Here is a 26,637-nt window from a genome sequence, read left to right on the forward strand (position 1 = left end):
TCTGGTGAAGACACCTCCTATTGAAGTTGAACCCTCTGGTGCATCTGCTAAGGGTAAAGGTGTTCTAAGGAAGAAGTAGAAGACTCAAAGGGAATATGTAGCTATCTCTCTAATGCAATCTGAGATTGAATCTGATACAGACATTCTGAAGGAACCAAAGACAGGAAAATTTGTTGGATTCATCCAGAAACCCCAATCCGATGGTGAGAAAAAAGAGCCAAGGGAGAAGAAGGAAAGATCTTATCCTATATCGGCAGGAAAGCCCAAGAAAGGAAAGAAGACAAAATCTGACATGGATGAGGCTATAGAATCCGATAAGATGAAGACTTCTAAAATGGAGTATCATATTGTTCCTCCTTTGTCTATTCAAGAGTTGATTAATGAAATTATTAAAGATGGAAATTTAAAGAACATCTTTGTATATTATGTGAATATGGATGATAAGGATCAAAGATAGATTGAGGAAGTTGTAATTCTGTACATGGATGCATTTAGTAAAGCATTGATTGAATTAGAAAAATATCTTCCCAAATATTTGTACAGCTTAATTGATGCTAGGAGAAAATATACTAGCCAAATAGATAGAGAAATAAAGGAGAGTGAACTGGTTAATTAGTGCACAGTATCACTATAGAGGAAATTGACAGATTAATTTTGTTAGCAAATAAAAAGGAATTTAGGAGCAAGCACAAACTCAACAGTGTGATGGTTGTCCAAGTTGGAGAAATAAGGAAAGAAACCAATGAAATCTGGAAGAAGTTTCTTACTAAGAACCGACTTGTAGAAACTGTTTCACAAGATGAAGCCACTCAGTCAAAAAATCCTCTGGATAATGATGTAAATAAAGAGGAGGATACCCAAGATGTTGCGGGGCAACAAGTTTTAGATACTGTCAAAGTTGTTCCTACAAAATAAAATGATAAATCAGCAGAGGCAAAGGATGATGCACCAAGTGGTGACACCGGTGCACAGGAGGCATTTAAAGAAGTCAAATCCAGACCAGGTGAAGCTGAGAAGAAGGAAGTAGAGAAACATGAAGGACTGGATAGAGGAAAGGATAGGCAACAGAAAATTCGATCCTTGTGACAATTGACACAGCAAAAATCCAAAGCCAAGGGAATTTTCCACAGTTCAATATCAATTTTGATAAACCCTTCAATCAAATGTCTCTGGCAGAAAGAATGATAGTTGTTGTTACTCTTCGGGCACAAGCCAATCAAGAGTTAGCACAGTCAAAATCTAAAGAGAAGAAACTCATTGAAAAACTGGTTAAAGTTTTAGAATAGGTGGTACCAGAACTGCAACTTGGTGCAGACACCAGTTCATCCAATAAGCTTCAAAGCTTAATTGATTATGTATCCACCCAGTTTGATTATTTGACAAAGGCATCAGCCCGACAAGCTATGGATAAATTTAAAGATGCTAAAGTTCAAACATTTTTGCAAATGATTAGTAATGATAAGGCCCGGCTAGATAAGGAGTTAAAACTAATTGATGAGGCCATAGTGGAAGGTGGTAAAATTTATGTCTTGTCTAATTTTGACCAATTTTACTACCGAGATAGACAAGCAAAAAGATTATTGTAGAGGACAGTTAGCTCAGATTTCTCAAGCTTATGATCCTATAGCTAACTTAACTGGCAATATTGAAGGACAAATTTTGAATATCACCAAGCATATTAGGAATTTTGAGAAGGAGAAGGAGAGGATGATCAGGCAAACAAGTGAACTCCGAAACCTAATTGGTCCTCGGTTGGACACCTTAGTGTATCATAAGATGGACTGCATTCAAAACATGTCTTAGGAGACTCCTACTAAGATTGCAGCTATAGAATTTCATGCTTATGTTTTGAATGGTTTTGTTTCAATTTTGGAGAAGTTGTAAGCAAGATGGAACACATATCTTGGGTTCCTTAAGATGGCATATGCAGATATACTGAAACATGTATAGATTTGATCATCTGGTGAATGTATATATATGTATAGGCAATTTTGATGCACACCCTATCTTTGGCATTGTTGTCAAAAGGGGAGAGATGAGGTGAAAGATGTATAGACTGATTGTATGTATGGAGTGTACAGTCCGGTGTAATACAGATTTTTGGATTATTTATCTAAGGGAGAGCCTTAAAATCCTTTTATTTTATCATCCAGTGTGCAGGTTTCAACACTTAGCCATTTTTCACAGGTGTTGCCATCAATGCCAAAGGGGGAGATTGTTGGCAATTGACACTCATCCGATGATTTCAGATGACTTTTGGTAGTTTCTTATTTGTTTAGGGTTGTCATTGATGGAAACTCTTCTTGGTGATTCGATCTGGCAGTCGTGATTCATCTAATCCGAAAGGTGGAGTTAACTGGTAGGCAGTTAACCGATAAAATAGGGTATTTTGGTAATGTTTTGATTCGAAATGATTTCTGAAGATTGCGGTGTTTTTGATGATTGTTTTTGTGATCTCGATGATGGGGAAGACTCGTAGGAAGTGTGTGATTATAATATTTTTGTCTATTGCTACGTTTTGTTCAAGATTGAAGCTAACTTGGAGCTACACGCTACACTTCTTGAAGCTGACTTGAAGGAGATTTCTTTTGTGTTGAGAACAGATATATAAGGAATTGGTGATTGACTTTTAGTGTGTTAATAATATGGTGATCCATTTTGGTGTGATTGAGTGCAGTTTCATGTGGGCACTTTGCTTTCAAACCAACCGGTAGCTAACTGAGACAGAAAAAGAGTATTTAGCAGAGCAAAGACAATTAGAGATTCAATTCTTAACTGGAACTCATTCTTGCATAGTCAGATTCTATTTGAGAGTTCATTTCATTATATTTTCTCATTGTAATCAAATTGTAAGTTAGTGAGACTTCCCTTAAGGTTGTAGCCTTTCGGGCAACTATATTTCAGCAGTGAGCCTGAATGCAAGTGCATTCCCCATCTATGCAATATTTATGTACTCTTGGCCATAGTATATGAATATTGTGGGTTCCAGCCCTACCGTGGTTTTTCCCTTTCTGGGTTTCCACATAAAAATTTTGGTGTTGTGTATTTGTGTTTTCTTTGTTGCATGTTTATGTTCTTTTATGTTATGCATTTCTAAGTGATGGATAAAGAATAAGTTTGTGAATTTTATTTTCGGTAGATCATTGATTCCCCCCCCCCCTCTCAGTGATCCCTGATTCTAACAAAAGGTTCAATGGGCCTATGATAAGTTGGTGGTTGTGTAGATCAAAGAGACACTTCAGGGTCTAGGATATTTACATGCACAAAAAGGCATACATTGGGGATACTTCAAGACCTTTCAAAGCATGATGCAAAGAAGAGAAGGCAGATGAAGTGGAGAAGGGAGCAAAGGAAATAGAAAGCAAGGTTGAGTAGATTCTGGTGGCAAGAGACACTATGGAATCAGTGAAGGGGGAACAAATCATGAGTGACACAGACTTCACCTAAGGCCCCATCAATCATGACTCTCTATCTCTTGTCCAAGCACTCAAATTGGTTGCACTTTCTCAAGCCAAAGAAAGTGGAGACATTGAAATCTCACATAGAGAACAATGAGGTGATATCATTGGCAACAACTGTTCTTGAGAAAATTTTGCCATCTTTCAAGGAGGACTCATCTGACACACCCTCCAATAAGCTAAAGAGTCTAATTGAGTAAGTTGATTCTCATTTTGAATCATTAGAGAAAGCTACTGAGGCAAAGGTTCTAAGAAATTTTAATGCTATGAGGATGAGCATAGCTCTAAAAATGATTGAAGGAGACAAAAAAATTTGTCTCTTGTGTTAAAGGAATTCAAGATGCATTGGCCAAAGGAGGAAGAGTCTACAAGTCATGCCTCTTGTTTCCTATGTTCACTACTAAGGTTGACAAGAAGATAAAGGAGTGTGAAGGAAATCTATCCATCCTATCCCAATCGTATGATCCTCAGTCTATTTTTGCAAGCACTGGAGAAAATCAGGTGATATATCTAGATAAAATCAAGAGTCTGAGTCAGGAGAAGGATAGGATTATAGGAAGAGTGGGAGAGCTAAAGAATCTAATCACTCCCTGGTTAGACACTACACTTAGCAGTCTGTAGGATGCTCGAAATGTATTGAATAAAAGTGCTCCTATAGATCTTAGGGAAACAGAGATGTATGCATATCTATTCAACGCTCTCATATCTATTTTGGAGAATTTGAAGAAGGGATGGGATGACCATTTACAATCATTGAAGAACATCTTTTTAGATATCTTCAAATTTTTGTAAGTTTTGAGAAAAATTTGATATGCGGATATATGCCTTTATCATTGATGTCAAAGGAGGACATAGGTGGGTGAAAAATTGTGTGTAGTCTCAGGGGGAGTCTGTAAAAGTTTTCTTTTTTGCAAGTTTGCAGTATATGACATTTTTGGTTTGACACTTAGTCATTTTTCGCAAAAGTGTTGCCATCAACGCCAAAGGGGGAGATTGTTGCAAGAGACACTGAATAAGTATAGATAAGTGTATGGGAGTTGTCATTGATGACAACCCAGTTCAAATATTCCATCCAGGTTGTATAGATTCATCCTACTGGAAGTATGAAGTCAAATTTTGCTTAAGTCTAGAAGGTGGAACACAGTATTTGACAATATGAGTATCTCTAGTACAACTTCACTTTAGTTACACATTTTTCTTTGTGGTGCTACAGGTAGTTGGTTGGATGTCTGGAGTATCTTATTCCATAATCTTTGCCTCCGGTGTTGTCTTTCATGCATTATTGAAGATCACATATTCGGCATTTCAGGAAGAACAATTCTATTTGGCTGACAAGTGATGTAACATATTGTGTGTAATTATTGGAATGATTTTAGTGATTGATTTTGTGTTCGAGGTTTCTTGGCCAACATATGGGAAGCATGTATTCAAATTGTTTCGGTCCGCATGTGTATTGGTGATCGGATTTCTTTGACACATCTTACACATTTCATATTTTACAAGTGTTCTTGAAGCTGACTTGTTGGTGAACTAAATTCATGTTGCAGATATATATAAAAAATTGGAAAGTCCATTTTATATTATAGTGTGTGAGTGTTGTGTATGTCCAATTGTGTGCAGTTCCACATGCGCAATTGAAGGATTTTTACTTCGGATTAAAGTAGATCAGCAAAATAGAGCAGTGAGACAGTTGTATTTTATGCTTAAACCAGAACTATCCCAGGCATTTATAGATGCTAATTTATAGTTCAATCTTGTTGATACCTTTTTTAATTCCGTGTAAGGCAATGAGCCTTCCGAGGTTGTACCCCTTAATGTAATTTTATTAGTGGGCTCTAGGTAGTGTGCCTGAATGCATGTGCATTTCTATGTAAACTTTTCACATACTTCTAATAGAGTATTATCTTACTATGGGTAGGATTCTCACCATTGTTTTCCCTTGACCGGGTTTTCCACGTACAAAATCTTGGTGTTATGGTGGTAATTTTGTGTGTGTTTTGCTTATTCTTATCTCTCTTATTCATTTGCACTATATGGTTTGAAGAACTGGTTAATAAAGTTAAAAGCTGCAGAACACTGATTCACCCTCCCCTCTCAGTGTTCATTGATTCCAACATCACTGCCTTACAAATTATTACAAATAAGAATTGGAATATCTGAACTAATAAACAACATCTACAAATGCCAAAATACAGTTCCGATTAAGCACAAAATACTTTATCTTACTCTACTTTGCTATGTTGCTATGCTTTGTTGTTTTGTGTTATATCAAAGCATAAATCCTTCACTTGTGCATGTGAAACTGTGCACAATCACTCACACACACTTTCCACACAACCACCAATATTGAAAATGATCATATCAATTGGTCTTATATATCCGCAACATCAATTTAGGTCTTCATTATGTCGGTTTTAAGATCACGACACAAAAGATGAAATGTGTAAATCAAGTCGGCTCAATCTGATCCAAAAAAATCATGTGGACCAAAACAAATTGTCCAAATGCTTCCCATATGTTATCTTGACATCCTTAAACACACAAACAATCACCAAAATTACTCTGCATGATCCGCACAACGAATCTCCACACGTTACTGTTGATGAACACTGTTCTACCTGAAATACCAGATCCTCCAGCTCACTCAACAATCAACACCAGAGGCCACAAACCTGGAATAAGGCATATTACACGTCCACAATGATTCTCCGAGATCCACAACATAAAATAATTAACACAAATGATATGCCAACCAAAATACTGTACACTATCAGATACACTATTCTATGTCACCAGACCTCAATCCATCTTCCAGTATGAATGAATTATGAACTGTGGATTGAATATCTCACTCCAGTTGTCATCATCTGACCAACAATGTAGTGTCTCTTGTCAACAACCTTTCCTCGTGTGGGTGGTGTGTGGCTGGGTCGGAGGCTCACCATACACTGAAATCCATGGCTGGTCTACGACCTCGCCACACATCTTGCAATACTTTGTCTCCATAAACAAAGTGTATAGCAAGTTTACAAATCTGCATTACACCATCTATGGTTTCCATTGTGTATGGCGGGTTTGTAAACCCACCTTACACCAAGTTTAAGTTCTTCCCTTTTCAAGTGCATGGCAGGTCTATAAACCCACCATACACTTTGATCCTTCCACTCAGGTGTAGATCGGACCTATAGGTCCGATTTACACCTGGTTCTGATATGCACTCAATTAAGTGTAGTTCAGACCTATAGGTTTGATTTACACCAATCACATGTTTCTCCCCTAAGGTGCAGTTCGGGTCTATAGGTCTGAACTACACCTAGTCTTTATTCCAAGTGTAGTTCGGGTCTACAAACACGAACTACACCTTTGAACCACACTTAGTCTTAGTTGTAAATCAGGTTTGCAAAGCCAAATTACACCAAATGCACACACATGTAAATAGGATTCGTAGACCCAATTTACACTTGTTCTACCATGATACAATGAGGGTTTTTGGAAACCCTAATGGCACCAAATTCAACACATACGTGATCCTACTCAATTCAAATGGTCAAGATGGTTGGTGATTGTTCTTCACAAATGTGGACAATTTCCCTATGCTACAGTGTCATCCTTGTACAAATGTCAGAATCGTCTCTAAGGAAAAAACAATGAAGTTCAAGAATGACTCTTATTTTCTCTTCTTCTCATCCTCAGTGGCGTAAACATTTCAAATACCAAATGATTCTGAAATACATGCTACTTGGCAACAATACGAAGATTTTCTGAAGAAGGATGATCACAATAAATATGTGTCTCTAGACACTTAGTCATTTTTATGCATCTCTAGTGCAGTGGTATTTTATAATTTCAATCGACACTTCAACTGTCATTTTGTAATAAGGATTTTCTTTTTATCTTTTTTCCATCTTTTGTTTATACAATAAAACTCTACCAAATTGAAAAGCAAATTGAGACTCGGTGTTCATTTTGTAAATTTTCAATTTAATCAAGAAAGAGAAGAGCTTGGCATTCAAACTTTGTTTTGAGTTCAATCTTTTATGTGGTATGAATGTTCTTATGTCATTGGTATCATATGTTCTTGAATGATTAAAATTGGATATAGTTATTGGTGTTGAAAACTAAAGAGTCTTTTGAATCATTACAAGTGATCTTTGAGTTACTTTGAGAATTAAATAATTGGAGATTAGTTGAGAGAAAATTTCTTTAAGTCTTTGAGCTTTTACAAGTTATCTCTGTAATTTGCATTGAAAAGATAAAAAGTAGAGTCCTTGTGTTATACGATTTATCTGGCTAGAGTAGAAGATCTTTATATATATTGTAAGTCTTTGAGCTGAAAATATATTTAGGTCACAATGGTTGATAGGAGTTTAGTATACTAAAAGAATATTTGAGTTCTTAAGTATATGCGATTCCCATCCCTAAGTCATTTTCAGAAAAGGGGAAGTAACAGAAAACTTTGTTCTTTCACACACTTTACTTCTCAGTTGGCTTATTTTTAACTATTACTACAAGTTTCGAGCTATTTGAGTTAAAATAAAACCTGGTCTTAAAAGAGAATCAGATAGAACTAGTTCTAAAGAAAGAGAACTAAGTTGTTATCGTACCTTGGATTAGTGTAAAGTTGGTAGATAGATAGAATATAAAGTAATTGTAGTATAAAGGGGGAGTCTTCTGTTATAATTAAGAGGGAGCATATCTTGCCTTCTGAGAGATATTATCCCGTGTGTTGTCGTGAAACACACATTTTGTGAACCTTCATCAGTTTACAAAATTTTCACCCAACACATGGAAATAAAATTACTTTGACCTATTCTTGAAAAACAACTTGCACAAATCTTGGTCCAAAATCTAAATCAAGAAATGGGCTTTCACAAATCCAATGTGCCAACACATTTGATGAAATAATAAAAAAGAGAATAATAATCGAAAAGGGTCTCATTGATAAAGGTCTTGTTAAGATCTACAAAGAAAATAAAGACAAAGCCTACTTTTGGGTGAAGGATAAGAACATTGTTAGATAAAGGTCTTGTTAAGAGTCTCCACAAGTATGTGATTCATTTTATAGTATTTCTCTTATCAACTAAGAGTGGAGCTATATGCCCACAATTTTTCCATCATTATTTTATAGATAAACCTCCCAAGCCTTTTTAAGTATGTTTAAGCCTTCTCACACCCAAAGAAAGGTGCAACTGAGTGGAATAATGTGACATTCCTTGTTTAGGGCCCTATAATCTCCATTAACATCCCTAAATAGTTATTATTAATTTTTTAGTATATATTACTTATTTTTTATTAATCACACCATTGGGAATTCATTAAAATTAAACACCTAGGTATTATCATCAATATTGAATATTAATTTTCCCTTCAATTCTCTTTAAAAAGTCTCTTCAATGACCAATTTTAAGCATTTCATAAATTCTAGAGAATAAATCTACATATTGGCTAGGAGGGTTTTTACCCTAGAAACAACTCACTTTTCAATTTAGCATTTCACTTTATAAAAATAAAATATATTAAATAGAGGACATTTACACTTAGACAACTTAATTTAATTAATTTATTAATTAATTATTCTTTTTAAACTCCCAATTAGCTTGTGGAAATTAAAATAGGCTAAAGGTCCCTATTTGACGCTTATGCTTGTGAAAGGTGATAATATGATGAAACTATAAAGATTTGGTCAACTACTGAGAGGGGGAGTGAATCAGTAGTTAGAAAATTAACTGAATTTTCACCAAACTTATTTCCAACTTAGAATCAACTCACAAAGTTTACCGATTTAGTCACTTTAACAAATCTACAGTAGCTCTGTTAAACTTTACCGGTTGACCTAATACTTCAGTGATATAATGCAATAGGTCTAAAACTTAAATACCATTTGACCAAAACCTTAAACCACTTCACTAATACTAGTAATAACATATTTCAAATCATTTCCAGTCATTTAAATATATCTATGTAGATTTACCAGTCATTCTTATCAACCATACCAAAAACACATCCATAAAATCATTCACCACTTGACACAATGATTTTTCACGTGGAAACCCAAATGGGAAAAACCATGATGGGGATGAATACCCACAAGTATTCTTTGAACTCTTTTGAAGTTTGCCCTGTTAAGAGACAAGCCTAGTTAGAAGCTTATACAACAATGTTCTATTAGGAACAGGTCCGGTTAAGGACCACCCGGTTAAGGGATTGACTACAAATACCTTGTTAAAATGGAGGATTTCAAATCCAAGCTAATGGATCACCTGGTTAGAGGATTTCAACAAAAAGCATGTTAGAGCTTACTCTGTGAGGGGATTTCAAACTGTTGTAATGGTTAGAGAACAACAGGTTCTTTGATTGATCTGGAAATACCACTTCCTTGTTGAATCAGATCCTTTACCGCTCCTATCTGCCTTCACAGCATTTTGTAAACACACCTCCTGGTTCAACAACAATCCCTTTCACACTCTATCAAATTGCCAACAACTCATTCAATCAATCCATCGACCTTATAAGCAAATACATTAGGTCGGTAACACAACACAAACACTACAATTCTCATAGAGATTACAAACACATCGGTTCAATTTTTATCGTTAGATTACATTGCAATCAATTTTACATTCTTCTAGGCATCTACAACTGCTCCTGGATCATCGCACTTTAAATCTTGTAATACTTCACGCGTGTGTCACTTCATACTATGCATTTGATCATTCCCAAGATAAACGGTTATCTTTTATGCACCAAAACTATCTAGAAACTCATCACATGCAACATGCTTGTGTGGAATCTTCATCACCGATCATCATCCGATCATAAATCATCACAACCGATCTCCAAGCTCCATCGGTTAGGGTTCTTCTTCTCAATTGGTTAGGGTTACCGGTTGATCTTCACTACTTCATTACCTGTTGCTTTTACTGCTTCATTACGGATTGCAATTGAAATCAATGACGACACGTCCTAATATACTTCTTCAATGCAATATTCATGCAATGCCAACATTCTCCCCCTTTGGCATTGATGGCAATACGAATATCAATACCAATTGATTGTCATGATGATTCAGGTATAGGAATTCTAGTTTACATTTTTCAGCATATACTATCCTTCAACTATATCTTTAGCAATCAATCATATACTTTTCTCCCCCTTTGACAACAATGCCAAAGTGAAGGTAAACCATTTTGTTTCTTATTCATGCTTCATCGATCTGTAATGAGTTGCTCCCCCTATGAAGTAGCTCCATTCTTCACCAATCCTACTTCAAGATTTTCAATAAGCTCTGGGATTGATGTCTTCCATATTTGCTTAATTGACTTCATGTAGGGGTGCAACCCCTAACTCACCTCTAAGATATGCAAATGTAGCCTTAGGTAGAGGTTTAGCAAAAATATCTGCTAGTTGTTCTTTAGTGGAAACATGCTCCAGTGATACATCTTTGCTTTGAACTTTCTCTCTCAGGAAATTATACTTCAGCTCTATATGCTTTGTCCTAGCATGCAACAATGGGTTCTTAGAAATATTTATAGCACGTGTTATCACAGAAAATTCTTACTGGTTCTGATATCTTTAGCTTGAAACCTTCCAATACGTGTTTCATCCAAATTGCTTGGGTACAATTCATGTAAGCTACAACATACTCAGCTTTTGTTGTTGATTGAGAGATACAACTCTATTTCTTGTTGCTCCATGACACTAATATGTCTCCAAGAAACAATGCTCCTCCAGTTGTACTTTTCCTGTCATCAATATTGCCTATCCAATCTGCATCGCTATAGACTTTTAAGTCAAAGTCTCCTACATATGGATACCATAATCCATAATCTATTGTGCCTTTCAAGTATCTGAAAATTCTTTTGGTTGCAATCATGTGTGACTCCTTCGGATTTTTTTGAAATCTAGCAACCAATCCTACTGCATGAGCAATGTCTGGTCTACTGTGGACAACATAATGTAGCTTGCCTATCATGGATTTGTATTCCTTTTCATCAACTGGTGCAGGATCATCTTCCTTCGACAATTTACAACCTATAAACATTGGTGTTCCATCTGGTTTGCAATCTCTCATTCCAAAAGTTTTCAATACTTCCTTCACATACTTGGATTGTGTAATAAAAATTCTTTCCTTCATCTATTGGATTTGCAAACCTATGAAATTTTTTATCTCACCTACTAGTGACATCTCAAATTCATTCTTCATTTCATTAGCAAAATCATGACACATATCATCATTACTTATAAAAATGATATCATCAAGAAATACCTCACTTACCAGTATTTTATCTCCTTCCGTCTTGAGATATATGTTACTATCTTCACTAGTTCTTTGAAAACCTATATTTACTAAGTGAAAGTGCAATATTTCATACCGTGCTCTTAGTGCTTGTTTCAATCCATATAGTGCCTTATGTAGCTTGCACACCATATCCTTTTCTTCAGTTAATGCATAACCATTTGGTTGTTCTATGTAGACTTCTTCCAATATTCAATTTAAGAATTTTGATTTCACGTCCATTTGATATACCTTAAATCCTCTGTATGCTACAAAAGCAAGTAGAATCTTTACTCCTTCCAATCTTGCTACTGGTGCAAATGTCTCACCATAATCTTCACCTTCCTCTTGTGCATATCCTTTGCATACCAGTCTGGCTTTATTCCTAATCATTGCTCCATCTTCATTCAATTTGTTTCCGAATACCCACTTTGTGCATATTACATTCTTGTTTTCTGGTCTGGGTACCAATGACCATGTATTATTCTTCTTTGTCTGATCAAGTTCTTCTTCCATTGCCTTGATCCAATGTTCATCTACAAAGGCTTCTTTTGTTGTTCTGGGATCAATGGTGGAGATCATACAAGAGTTTTCTCTTAGCCCTCTTCTAGTTAACACACCTGCATTCATGTCTCCAATAATCTGATCGGGGCTGTCATTGAGTCTGACATACCTTGGAATAACATGATCTTGGTTTTCAAGTTCTTCTTCTTCACTTTCTTCATCTTTTGTTGGACCTTCCTATTCCGGTTGAACTGGGACTTCTATGTTCAATCCTCCAAATCCTATCTTTACTGGTTCCAGTTCTAAAAATAGTGTGTTTGGTTCTTCTTCTTCCTTCTTGTTGGTTTCTTCAGAATTTTCAGGAAATTCATCTATTCGGACATTGACGCTTGCAATGATATTCTTAGTCTGATTGTTGTAGCACTTGTAAGCTTTGTCCTTGGTGGAGTAACAAAGAAATATGCCTTCATCACTTTTGGCATCAAACTTTCCAATATAATCACTTCTTTTAATAAAACATCTGCTACCAAAAATTTTGAAGTAACTGACATTCAGTGATCTACCATACCAGTATTCATAGGGTGTTTTGTCCTTACCTCTTTTGACCAGTATACAGTTCATTGTATAAACAACTTTGTTGATAGCTTCTCTCCAAAATGTATTAGCTACACCTCCTTGGATTAACATAGTCCTAGCAGCTTCAACCACTGACATGTTGTTCCTTTTTGCAATACCATTTTGTTGTGGTGTCCTTGGTGCAGATAGTTGCCTCTTGATCCCATTGTTTTCACAATATCTAGTGAATTCCTCTGAAGTAAATTCACCACCTTGATCAGTTCTTAAACATTTTAGCTTCCTTCCACTTTCATTCTCTACCAAGGCTCTGAAGGCTTTAAGTTTGTTGAAAGCTTATGTCTTGTCTTTCAAGAATGTGACCCACCTCATCCTTGAGCAGTCATCAGTAAATATCATCAAGTACCGATCTCCTTGAATACTTCTAGTCTTCATTGGTCCACATAGGTCAGTATGAACCAAATCTAGCAAATGTTCAGCTGAGAAAGATTTGCTCTTGAAGGTTGAGGATGTCATTTTCCCTAACTAACATTCCTTGCACAAAGCATTCACCGGTTTGTCCAACTGTGGCAATCCTCTTACTGATTTTGACTTGCTGACTCTTACAATGTTATCCAAATTCACATGACAAAACCTTTGATGCCAAAGCCAACTATCTTCTACTTTTGCAATCAAACAATTGCTGACTTTAGAGTTTAAGTGAAAAAGATTACCTTTGGGTTGTTTGCCAGTTGCAATCAGTTCACCTTTGCTTCCAAAGATCTTGCAAAATTCATTCTTGAATTCTAACGGGTAACCTTTGTCATTAAGTTGAGCAACACTCAAAATATTGTGTTTCAAACCTTCAACCTAGTAGACATCATCTGCACTACTCTTACCATTCAGGGAAATGGTTCCTTTCACCATGCAGGGAGAGTTATTCTCAAATCTGACAACACCTCCATCAAATTCTTCCAATGTTAGAAACTTGCTCCAGTCACCAGTCATGTGGTGTGAACAACCACTGTCTATAATCTAGTCATCTGAATTATCCAAGTGAGAGACCAATGCCTTATGATCCGATATGTCTTCTTTGATAGCAACAAAGACAATGTCCTCATTTGTATCTACCTCAAATTCTTCATCTGTAATACCTTCATCCACTGCAATGAGACAATTTATTTTTCCTTTTCCTTTAAACTTCCTATATTTCTCTCGTTTTTCCTCATTATCTCCATTAGGACAGTTGGGAGCAATATGTCATATCCGGTTACATGCAAAACATTTTAGTGGTAATTTACCTCTATACTTACCGGTACCTCTGGGTAGTCACTTGACCAATGATGCTTTGAGTTCCATCAGGCTATCTTCATCATCTACCTCTCTACTGGATCTAGATTCATAACTATAACTTACTTCTCTTCTTTTCCTTACTAGTGGAGTTGAGATTGAGGCTTTAAATGTAGATTCTGACCTCTGAACACTTTCATCAAAAACATTTAATTTGAATGCAGTCAATTTACCAATGATAGAGTCAAGAGTTACCTTTGTCTTGTCAATAGATTTGAGTTCTTGAATGGCTGCAACTCTAATAACGTAGACCGGTAGAAGGGTTCTCAATACCTTGCTAACCACAGTGGCATCATCCACTATACCTCCAACACTTTTGATTTCTCCAAATATCTCCTTGATTCTCTGACCATACTATTGAATGTTTTCACCTTCAACCATTCTCATATCATCAAATTTTCCTCTGAGACTCTCTTCCTTGGCTATCTTTACATGCTCATCACCACCATAGATCTCCTCCAGTTTCTTCCAAACTTCATGTACAGTCTCCAATCCATGAACATCAACATACTCTGAATCTGATAAGGTATTGATGATGGCTTCTAATGCTTGGTTGTTCTCCTATTGCTCCTTCTTCTGATCATCTGTCAGAGTTCCACTAGGCAAGTTATACTTAGTAACAACATGATCCCAATACTGACTTCCTAAGTTCTTGATGTAAATCTTCATCCTATCACTCCAGATTTTGTAGTTATCTCTATTGAACTTCAAACCCTCTCTCTTCATCATTTCCTCTAAGATCTTTTCCTCAAGCTATTAGGCTTATACTCAAGAAGACCTGGAATGCTCTAATACCAATTGATAATATGATGAAATTATAAAGATCCGGTCAACTACTGAGAAGGGGGGGGTGAATCAATAGTTAGAAAATTAACTGAATTTTCACCAAACTTATTTCCAACTTAGAATCAACTCACAAAGTTTACTGGTTTAGTCACTTTAACAAATCTGCAGAAACTCTATTAAACTCTACCAATTGACCTAATACTTCAATGATATAATGCAACAGATCTGAAACTTAAATACCATTTGACCAAAACCTTAAACCACTTCACTAATACCGGTAATAACATATTTCAGATCATTTTCAGTCATTTAATTGTATCTATGTAGACTTACTAGTCATTCATATCAACCATACCAAAAACACATCCATAAAATCATTCACCACTTGACACAATGATTTTTCGAAAGGAAACCCAAATGGGAAAAACCACAGTGGGGATGAATACTTGCAAGTATTGTTTGAACTCTTCTGAAGTTCACCCTGTTAGGAGCCAAGCCTAGTTAGAGGCTTATACAATAATGTTCTGTTAGGAACAGATCCGGTTAAGGACCACCCGGTTAAAGGATTGACTACAAATACCCCGTTAAAGGTAAGCTCAGTGGAGGATTTCAAATCCAAACTAATGGATCACCTGGTTAGAGGATTTCAACAAGCCTGTTAGAGCTTACCCTGTGAGGGGATTTCAAACCGTTGTAATGGTTAGAGAACAACAGGTTTTTTGACCAATCTGAAAATAGCACTTCCTTGTTGAATCAGATCCTTTACTGCTCCTATCTGCCTTCACAACATTCTGTAGACACACCTCCTGGTTCGACAACAATCACTTTCACACTCTATCAAATTGCCAACAACTCATTCAATCAATCCATCAACCTTATAAGCAAATGCATTACGTTGGTAACACAACACAAACACTACATTTCTCATAGAGATTACAAACACATCGGTTCAATCTTGATCGTTAGATTACATTGCAATCAATTTTATATTCTTCTAAGCATCTACAACCGCTCCTGGATCACCGCACTTTGAATCTTGTAACACATCACGCGTTTGTCACTTCATACTATGCATTTGATCATTCCCAAGATAAACGGTTATCCTTTACGCGCCAAAACCATCTAGAAACTCATCACATGCAACATGCTTGTGTGGCATCTTCATCACTGATCATCTGATCATAAATCATCACAACCGATCTCCAAGCTCCATCGTTTAGGGTTTTGCTTGTCAACTGGTTAGGGTTACTGGTTGATCTTCACTGCTTCATTACTGATTGCTTTTGTTGCTTCATTACCGGTTGCAATTGACATCAATGACAAAACTTCCTAATAAACTTCTTCAATGCAATCTTCATGCAATGCCCAATGACAACACTTCCTAATATACTTCTTCAATGCAATCTTCATGCAATGCCAACAAAAGGGACATTACATGGATTAGAAGGAAAAGCATATCCTCATAGTGAGTTCAATGCCTTCACCATTCAACTACAATAACCTACAATCTTGGAGGGATCATGCAGATCTCAAATAAAGCCTTGATACATACTTTTACTATTTGTATTTGTAAAACAACACATGCATGTGGCTAATGGACTATCATATTCATATATATGTTATTGATGCATTGTACTTCTTGACCAGATGTACATTTGATTATTATGATGTACTTGATAGTACTCATATTTGTATTTTATATTATACTTAATGAAATAATAGAAAAGAGAATAACTATTGAAAAGGGTCTCATTGATAAAGGTCTTGTTAAGATCTACAAAGAAAATAAAGACAATGGCACACAATCAAATGACAAACCCTACTTGGGTGAAGAATAAGAACATTGTCAAATAAAGTTCTTGTTAAGAGTCTTTAAAAGTATGCGATTCATTTTATGGTATTTCTCTTATCAACTAGGAGGAGTGGAGCTATGTTATGCTCACAATTTCTCCATCATCATTTTATAGATAAACCTTTCATACCTTCCTAAGTATGTTTCAACCTTCTCACAACCAAAGATAGGTGCAATTGAGTGGAATAATGTGACAAGCCTTGTTTAGAGCCTTATAATCTCCATTAACTTCCCTACATAGTTATTATTAATTTTTGAGTACACATTACTTATTTTGTATTAATCACACCACTGGGAATATGTTAAAATTAAATACCTAAGTATTATCATTGACATTGAATATTAATTTTCCCTTCAATTCTCTTGAAAAAGCCTTTGCAATAACCAATTTTAAGTGTATCATGAATTCTAGAGAATACATCTACATATTGGCTAGGAGGATTTTTTGCCCTCGAAACAATACACTTTATAAAAATAAAATAATTTATTAAATAGAAGTCATCTAAACTTAGACAGCTTAATTTAATTAATTAATAATTCTTTTAAAACTCCCAATTAGCCTATGGAAATTAAAATGGGCTAAAGGTCCCTATTTGACACTTGCGCTTGTGAGGGGGGCATTACATGAATTAGAAGGAAAAGAGTATCCTCATGACGAGTTCAATGCCTTCCCCAATCAACTACAAGAACCTACAATCTTGGAGGGATCATGCAGATCTCGAATAAAACTTGATACACACTTTTACTACTTGTATTTATAAAACAACATCGGCATGTGGTTAATAGACTATTTTATTCATATATATATGTTATTGATGCATTGTGCTTCTTGACCAGATGTGAATTTGATTATTATGTTCTTGATAATACTCATATTATACTTTATATAATACTCGATGAATATAAATCGGTATTCATTGTGATGATCTTATATTACTTACATAGTTTTGCAAATTGTTGTATGTGTAGGAATGAAGAAAAAATTTCTAATTACATTTTTGGAGCTGTTACCACTATGCAAAATTGAGCCAAATTAGGAACTCCACGAGCCAAATTATGGTTCAAGGGAAGCTTAAAGGAATTGAGCCACACCATAACGACAAGGAGCTTACCTAAAACCTATTCACAAAGAAAGTTAATAAGTTAGTGGTAAAGCTTCCATGCATGTATGGTGGAGACTCTAGGTTCAAGTCATAAATGTTCCAAACGGAATGGTATTAGAGCCAAGCTCGTAGCCCTGAGTTCCGAAGTGTGGGTTGAGGAGGAAGGGGTATAGTAGGTGAGGAGAGATGAACGAGGTGGGTTGTTGGAGAAAATGAACCACTTGAACCATAATAAGTAGCCTATCAAAGAAACCCAGTCAGAAAAGGAGCTCTTAGAAGAAAGATATCAAATTGAAGTATAATAGCATTGGTGTTCTATATATCTAAAATATCATTGTAGAATTTCTGATGCTGAATGTTGCAATATGAGAACCATGGTAGGCCAAACTTTATTATTTCAAAATGTGCACCATAATTGCAAAGTGGTTTAAATTTTCATCATACTAATAAGCAATCAAGATGTCTGAACAATAGCAAACTAGAAACTTATGCTTGATGCTTGCAGGCCTTATGCATAGGCAGGTGTGGATGGACGAACCAATTTAAAGTATAGTGGAGGAGTTTCTTCTTCATGTCAATTAAAGTTGCGGTTGCAACACCTTCAATCGGGACCGATGATGTGATGCAATTCCCCATCTTTTACTTCTTTGTTCATGCCACTTTGTTCATCTTGCCCAATCTTTAACAGATAGATGTGTGCCACTCTGTACTGCCAATGCACAAACAGTTGAAGAATGCTAAACGAAGATTAATCCAAGCATGTTCATCTGGTGTTCAAATTCTGCAGGAATTTGGGTTTAACAAAAGATATCAATAAGAGGCCTAGAGAGGATTAATGGCACCAAGGTTTACAAAGTACAGAGGTGGAAAGGAGGCTCGGAGGTGGAATGAAATCCTAAAAAGTAATGGGTAGGTGAAGAAAAGAGCCGAAAATGCCAGATTCGAGTGACAGTGAACCTGGTTTTGTGCACCACAATGCACCAATTTTGAGCTAGCTACTTGGATTTCAGGTGCACTTTCTTATTCAGTGTCCTTGCCTAAGCTTCTAGAGTGTTCTTAATGGTGATTCAAAGAAACAAGGCAAAGGAATTTATGAAAATTCTCCCAGGAATCCAGATGGAGATTATTCTTGGACAAGGTGAATAGTTTTGATCATGCACATCCAAAGGTATCAAATCAAATGAAACGAAAAAGAAAAACTTGCAGAGTAATCCCAGCCTCAAGAAGGAGAATGGAATCAACTGTAACAGAATATCGAATAGAATAGGAGAGGAATAAGTTAATGCTTCTTGGGAAGAGAAAGGGGAGCATTAACAGAATAGTAATACCGATATCATATATCATGCAAGAAATAAAGAACTAGTAATCTCTACCTATTTAATCAAGCAACTGATAGCAATAGCATTATAAGGATTGCCTTGAAATTATTATTCAGGAAGTACTTTGCAACTCTTGCACCTAAAAATATGAATTGTTACAGACTATATTTACTTCCTGTATTTCATGTCCTACATACAATATAAATGAGAGAATAATTGTTTAGCCTCATTTTGCATATTAAAATGCTGTCATCAATCCAGATACATTGATCAGCTACTCATGACCAGTTCAGGTTGAAAGATTTACTGCAATAGAACCCACGTTAAAGAAAAGAAGGGATGGCAAAGATGGTTTCTAAAGGAACTGATAAAACTAGCTAATAGCTCTTATTTTTCACTTACCAGTGTGTAATAAATTTGAATGCAGTCAATGTGAGGTTAAAATTATCAGAAGTTGCATGCACTTGACAGGGTAAATAACAACCAATCAAGTCCACTATTGTTTGACAAATGTAATGAGTAATTCTGTATATCAAATTTGCAATTAAAGGATAAAGTACGGAGTATGCGCTTGATATCTGACAGAAGACTGTAAGAACATATCACAATTCAAAACTATTTTATCATAGAGCCAAAAAATACATCATAATAAGTAGAGAACACGTGTACCCTTCCAAGAAGTGAACATGTCAAAACCCACTATTGTCCATGGCTGTGACTCCTTTCCAGGCTTTGAAAACAATGCAATGCAATTCTTCAAATTGTAATAGAGTTGATGGAAACCAAGCATTAAGAAAGAAAATCTGAGATTCAAGTACTGCAAAAGCTAGAGTTTTCTATATAGAGTCTAAATAATATTGTAAGGTAGGATCACTTAAAACTACTCTTAAGCTTGCGTCCTCTTGACTCCTGCTAGGTCTATTTTACTCATGCCTACTATCCGTCATTGCTAGGAACACAAAATTTGGCCCTACTTGCAGTCTTGCAGATATAAAACCTTTCCAAGATGAAATAACAAAAATCACTAACCAGGATATATCTTAGTTTTCAGACAGGACACATGAAAATCAAACCTTTCTGTATTTCTATAAAAACCATATCTTGCTTGAATTTTATGCGGAAGAAAGTAATCTATGCTTGGTGGGAAAAATAAGTAATATAAATTAATAAATAACACTGCCCAATAGTTAATGATAACATGTAAAATGTATGAAGTATGAACCGCATCCAGGCCAATGCCATTCCAATATTTGTCACCTGATCTCCTCAATCGAAGAAAAAATTTATTACAAAGAGAATAGATTTGCTACAAAATTGGATAGTACCAAATCATTGGCTGTACTGGACTGACTCCTGCAAAGTTCCCTATGTAAAGACTTAGATCTGTTGGAAGAATAGTGAACTTCTTGAATACAACACTTGTTCTCTATGGTACTGATAGCACCTACCAATCCATATGTTAACTGAATATTCACGACTCAAAATTGTTGTCTTCTCCAAGTCATCCAACTGCCAATACCCCTGAGATATTGAATAATTAATAATAGAACTCTCCCCCCAATTTAGCAGGTACAAGTTCATAATTGCATTCAATGAAGTAAAAAAAAATCATGTACAAGTGAATACCAAGATTGCTTGATTGTAATCCTTTATAGCATCAACACATAAGCAGCATATTGAAACTTCAGATCTCATGATCGACTGATTTCAGCTTGCTGATGCTTCAGATTTAAAACATGCCTCAACTGAGCTTTCTGACTTTCCAACTTTGTCTTTAAACTGTTCTGTCGGATACCCTTTGGCCACTCTATGAACCCTTTAATCCCCCTTGCAATATGAGGGTTGCCAGTATCTGGGGTATCCCCTAAACCACAATTAAAAGGAATGTGTGCCCGATGGACAACAGATTGTTGTGAAAAGCTTGAATATTTTGCTGGGTTTGGCAATCTGTCGTGCACAGAACTAGTCTTGTAAAATTCCCCTCTCCCAGAGTTTGATACTGGTAAATGCATTGCCGGTGACTTTTTCAATTCGCCATCTCTTTCAGCAAAACGTTTTTCTTCTGTGATTAGAACGGCAGGTCCTTCTTTAACTTCTTCATTTGTTTCTGTCTGTAAAATGATTACATCTGCTTCATTGCAAGATGGTTGTTTATTTTCTCTACAATAATCATATACCCTTTCCTTCCCCTCTTCGATTTCTTGATAAGAATCATTTGTCTCTTCTTCCCCATTGCTTCGTTCTCCAGTTGCAGATTTTTCTTCCTTCCTTTTGTCTTCGTTATTTTTTCCATCTTCTGTTACACTTGCCTTGGAATAGTTTGGTTTTGGAGAAATGCTTATACTTTTCAACGAAGGGTTTACAGTAGGAAGATTTAGTGTAGAGTTTATGCAGTTATGCAGAGTAGTATTTGGAAGAAAAACCCTTGTAGACTCTACCTCCCTTGCATCATTGTTGAGGTCAACAGCCTGCAAATTTTCATAGCCTGAGCAAAAGCCATCCGCTGCTGAAGACTGATATGATAAATCTTTAATGTCTTGAATCCTCACAGAACTAGCAGCATCTCTAAGCAACTCTTCCCCTCGCATATAGAAAACGGTAGCATCAACTTTGGATGCCCTCGTTGTTTCCAGAAAGCCCTCCAATTCAGACTTCAATGTTTCCAAAGCTAAATGTTTCTCTTCAAGATAAAGCCTTGCTGCTTCCAATTTCATTTGTACTCTTTCCTCCCGTAAAATCTCAGCCATTTGGAGCATTCTGCGCTCCTCTTCAAGTTCTTGCCTACACTTGTCAGATTCCTGCCTCCGCTCCTCAAACTTGGCTTTATCTTCCCCAATTTCCTTGGCCAATTCATTACAGACACCTTCCACCAACTCTCTAGCCTTCCTCTCATTCTCAAGTTCTTGCATGGATTTGGATAAATCCATTTTAGCCTCCGCAAGCTGCTTGGACAATTTCTTGTTAATTATCTCCATCTTTCTCTTTGATTTCCTTTCAGTTTCCAGCTCCTTCTCGACCGTCTTAACTGCTTTACTGATCATTTCTTGTTCTTGGCTCCGCCATAGAGTTCTCTCCTCTGCAATTTTCTTCAATAGATGCTCCATTTCTTTTCTGGATGTCTTCTGTTCAATTTCCACCTTGCGCATTCGTGCATGAGCTAGCTCGAGCTCTGTGCGCAGGGACTGAACCAGTAACTTGCTGGCACTGTGTTCTCCTTCCAGAATCTGTATGCGGTTGTAAGCTGTGAACAACTCATCCAACGTAATGGAGTCATCCATAGAGGCACTCTTATCTGCCGAAATCAAGCCTGTCTGTACTAATGAGCCATTCTGAACCCAAAAAAATCCAAAGAAGATGTCAGCTCAAGCTCAATCTCATCTCAGGTTATTCTACTGACTACGAATGCATCCCGATTCTCAACACAATCTAAAGCATTCACGTGATTTGAAACGAACACACCAAACAGATATGGAACTTAAAGCTCACAATTCAGAGTGAATTCTGGAAAACCACATTGTGTCCAGAAATAACAAAACCCCATCCCTTATGTAATACCCACCAACTGACATTCTAATATGAAAAAGAATACCAACGACTCGGAACATTAAATCCATACCCACTGGCAAAATTCATTGAAACATGTGTGCCCGCAACCTTCAAAGCCAGATTTTAATACACCAATGCCCACTGCTAAATATAATTAAATCACTGAAAGGCTAGTACGCACGAAAGTAAATCCATATTAAATACAACACCAGTACCCAAAACATACCAGTCAAAACAAATGCCAATTTGCCAATAAGAAAATTATGTTCACATACTGTCATTGCAGGAAGGAGAAACATAACCCCAGTGCATGAATCATGTACAAAGCAAACATTCAAAAGTAACTGGGACCACGCCCACAAAATAAATCCAAATACCTCAATGAGGCTTCCATTGCTTGCAGTACCTCCAACCTGCACTTCTCCATTATGATTCTTCTTCGTAGATGGCATAGATTTTGCAGGAGCGCCATTGCTATTGTTACCGCCATTGCCGGCCTCATCAATTGAATGCTATGACCAAGGAAAGTGGCTAGTTAATTACACGCCAACTAATCCCCAAATCATTACCTAAACCACTTTCCCCATTTTCTCAGGCTAGATTAAAAAACTAAAAATTCAACGGAACCAGATTAAGACAGTTCAATCGATCATCATCTGACAACTCAACATTCTACAAAAAATAGTATCTATGGGGTCAAATGTAAATTGGAGTAGGAATAATGTTTAAAAACTGCTTAGCTGGGCAAAGACAAAACCTAACATAAAATAATGACAGCACCAGTGGCCCACAATTAATTTAGATAAAGGGAGTGCATTAAAATACCTGAAAAGCATAGCATAAGGCTTCGCGGGTTCGAATCCCATTGGGAGGACGGTATTGCTCCCACAGGGTGGCCGCCAGCTTCCGGGCGGAAAGCAGGAACGGAGATCTCTGTACTTGAAAGAAGGGGTTATCATAAAGCTTCCATCTGGGCGCGGGTGTTCCATGTCCGCCGCTAATCAATCTCCTCACCTCAACACGCTGGGCCTGCTGTTGCTGTGTCTGTTTCTGCTGTTGTTTTCCCTGATTTGTTGTATGTTGCGATTTGATGGGATTGGGGACTTCACCTGCTCTGCCTCCTCTTGCTCTTTCCCCCATGACCATCATCTATCCTCCACTCCTGCTTCCGCGGATCTGCAATTATTTAACAAACCGTAAGCGTGTTGGAATGCCACGTGGACAACTGATTGTGACGCATTCATTGTCCGGATCTTGACCCCAGACAAAGACTGGGAACCTATTTTACTGAATATTACATGAGCAGTCAATTTTTTTTTAATGAAATAGATCTATATAAGGATCTGGTAGCCATCCATTCTAATTTTGTGCATCCAAAGTTTCTAAAGTTATTTCAGATTTTGACAAATTTGTTTGGTTTTCTTTTTATGTAATTTTAGAGTTACTATTTTAGCTTCTCAGTAATAATGATGAGTACAATGTTGGAGTAAGTAGGAATCTAAACGCACGAAAACAAACTTCCACAAACAAACCAATAATATTTTCTAATATGAACGTGCAAAAATAAATGTTGAGGCCATTGCTGGTTGATCTACTATGGCATTGAAAATTGCCTATGTGGGTGGCCACACATGTAAACAATAAACAACAAAGCTCTCCAAGGGGATATGCCAAAATTATGCCCCAAAAAATCTTTTTTTTAACCAAAAAAGGGCAGAGTCTAATAGGCTAACATTTTTACTATACATGAGGGGGTTTAAGCTTTATTTTAAGGAAGATGTGGTTTCATGGAAAAAAAAAACAATTTGGTACGGGATTATTTGGAATCTTTTTCAAAGAAATAGAGCCTCTACTTTTTAGGCTTGCAAATCAATCATCTCAATTGTAGAGAGAAAATTAATTTCTTTTTTCTCATGAGCATGTTTAAATTTAGGAGTTTAAACTTAAGTTGAAGTGCATTATAAAACTCATTGGAACTCTAGCTTTAAAATATTCCTAAAAAATCTTAGCAGCTCTAGCTCTATTTTTTAGGAAGCCCCCCTCTATGGGACCCCACCCTAAATACAAAAAAATTGCAAAAATTGAAAACACTGAAATTAATGAAATGAAAAGTTTGTTTTTTTGTTTTTGTTTTTGGAGTCTTCTAAACACAATGGTGGTGTTTGTTTGATTATATGATGCTTCGATTATAGGACTTTGTGTGGGAATCACCTTGATGTAGGAAGGAACATGCTCTCATGGCTATACCATGTTGGAGTAAATCTAGGTATCTAATGACATTAATGAAATGATGAACACAATAGGATAATATATCATATTCATGAACTGTGTATTAAATATACATGAATGCCTTTCATATATAGGCAAGGTAGATGAAGTAGGGAGGTAGGACTCAAACTATGATTAACCCTCCAAAGGTGGAACACTTGTGAGCTTGCTTGTGTGTGAGCAGGTGTCAAATAATTATACAATATGTGTTTGAAGAGATGAATACACATGTGCCCACCATATGGAGTGAAAAGGAAGTATAAAATAGCCTAAATAAAATCAAGCTAGATGTGAATAGGTCAATCCTAGAAAGTTGATTAGCTAACTAATTGGATAATGACACTATTTACACTAATAAATAAGAAGATTTGTTATGTGCACAAAGGTCAAAAAGTGATCTTTTTAGAAGTGATGCTCGAGACCTATTCATAAACAACCCAATGATCGTGTGTTACAACCACCAAAAAAATTACACAACTAATCTAATACATATTCCTTGAATACATGTTTTTACAAATACATATGCACACAAATGCTCATGCACTATGGTTACCAGTAAAGTTGCACAACTTGTCCAATTAAATATTCAAATTTTAACTATTAAGTGTACAAATGGACTACTATTACATGTGGAATATTTTTGTGGGCTTTTAATTATCATGTATTGGTTATTTTTTAAGATAGTAATTTGAATGTTATGTGAGAAAGAACATAGCAATTATTGGTACATGGGGGTCCTTTCCCCTATTGAAAAAAGAAAAATCACAATGAATACAAACTATCAATGGGTAGTTGAATCAGATAAGAAAGATTGTCCTTCAATGATTACAATGACAATGCAAATAGTTGGAGTTGAAAATAACATTTGTCGATACTTGATGCAACTCTTTATGACATAGGTCAAATATGTTGTTCTTGTATGTGGGAAAAGCGGGTCGATAGAACTCAATATATGAAAATATTCCAAAAAAACTTGTCCACACACACACACAGGACTTCTTGGTGCAAGCTATGGAGTAATGAAGTATCACTCAGCCTCCCAAGGTGGGTCCCATGGTTCTCTATCTTACAATGTCCCTCAAACCAATGTTTTTGCTCTCAGATTACTGAGCAAAATGGTTTAGGGATGGCAAATGTAAGAACGAGGGATGCTTTGATAGATTTTAGAATGAAATGCATCCTAAACTATGCATGATCTTAAAATGCAATAAACTAGATTTTAAGATGACAAGGTTAGTATAAATACTATCCTAACATGATATATTAGTCTATGATTGAGCTAAATGATAAAGAAAGTATTCTAAACATGCATATTTAGACTAATTCCTAGTTAAAGAGAGGCTAAAATGATGAGCATAAAAATGATATATGAAAGCTTGAATATATTTGAGCATAAGTATGATACTACAAATTTGGAAGATGTCTCAAAATGGAGGAATGAGAGCTCTATTTATAGCAAAAACAGGGCAATGGATGGTCAGGATTGAAAGAGTTGATCAAGGGTTGAGTTTGAAAGTTGGGAATCCATGTTTGCAATTTGCACCAATGAAATGGTGACAAGTGTCAACGTAGGGTTGGGTTGAGAGAAGGGGTTGGAGGCATTAAATGCCTGAGAAGACCTCAT

The 26,637-nt window shown here is 36.2% G+C and overlaps 1 protein-coding gene across 3 annotated transcripts; it reads right to left on the reverse strand.

Moving 5' to 3' along the window:
* Positions 1 to 20,347: 20,347 nt before the first annotated feature.
* Positions 20,348 to 24,104, reverse strand: LOC131041420 (uncharacterized protein At5g41620). Of its 3 annotated transcripts, none has more exons than XR_009105028.2 (4): positions 23,571 to 24,104; positions 23,123 to 23,257; positions 20,826 to 22,528; positions 20,348 to 20,708 (listed from the first exon to the last, which is right to left on the reverse strand). XR_009105028.2 is itself a non-coding variant. In XM_057974505.2 (3 exons), exons 1-3 carry the CDS (start codon positions 23,892 to 23,894, stop codon positions 20,891 to 20,893), a joined length of 2,097 nt encoding a protein of 698 aa, XP_057830488.1. In that variant the 5' UTR covers positions 23,895 to 24,104; the 3' UTR covers positions 20,348 to 20,890. The 3 variants fall into 3 exon arrangements, 1 of the variants encoding a protein (XP_057830488.1); XR_009105027.2 differs by having other exon boundaries at positions 20,348 to 20,720; XM_057974505.2 differs by having other exon boundaries at positions 20,348 to 22,528.
* Positions 24,105 to 26,637: the final 2,533 nt, after the last annotated feature.

Source organism: Cryptomeria japonica, chromosome 11 (genome assembly GCF_030272615.1).
Source record: "Cryptomeria japonica chromosome 11, Sugi_1.0, whole genome shotgun sequence".
In the NCBI taxonomy this organism is placed as follows: domain Eukaryota; kingdom Viridiplantae; phylum Streptophyta; class Pinopsida; order Cupressales; family Cupressaceae; genus Cryptomeria; species Cryptomeria japonica.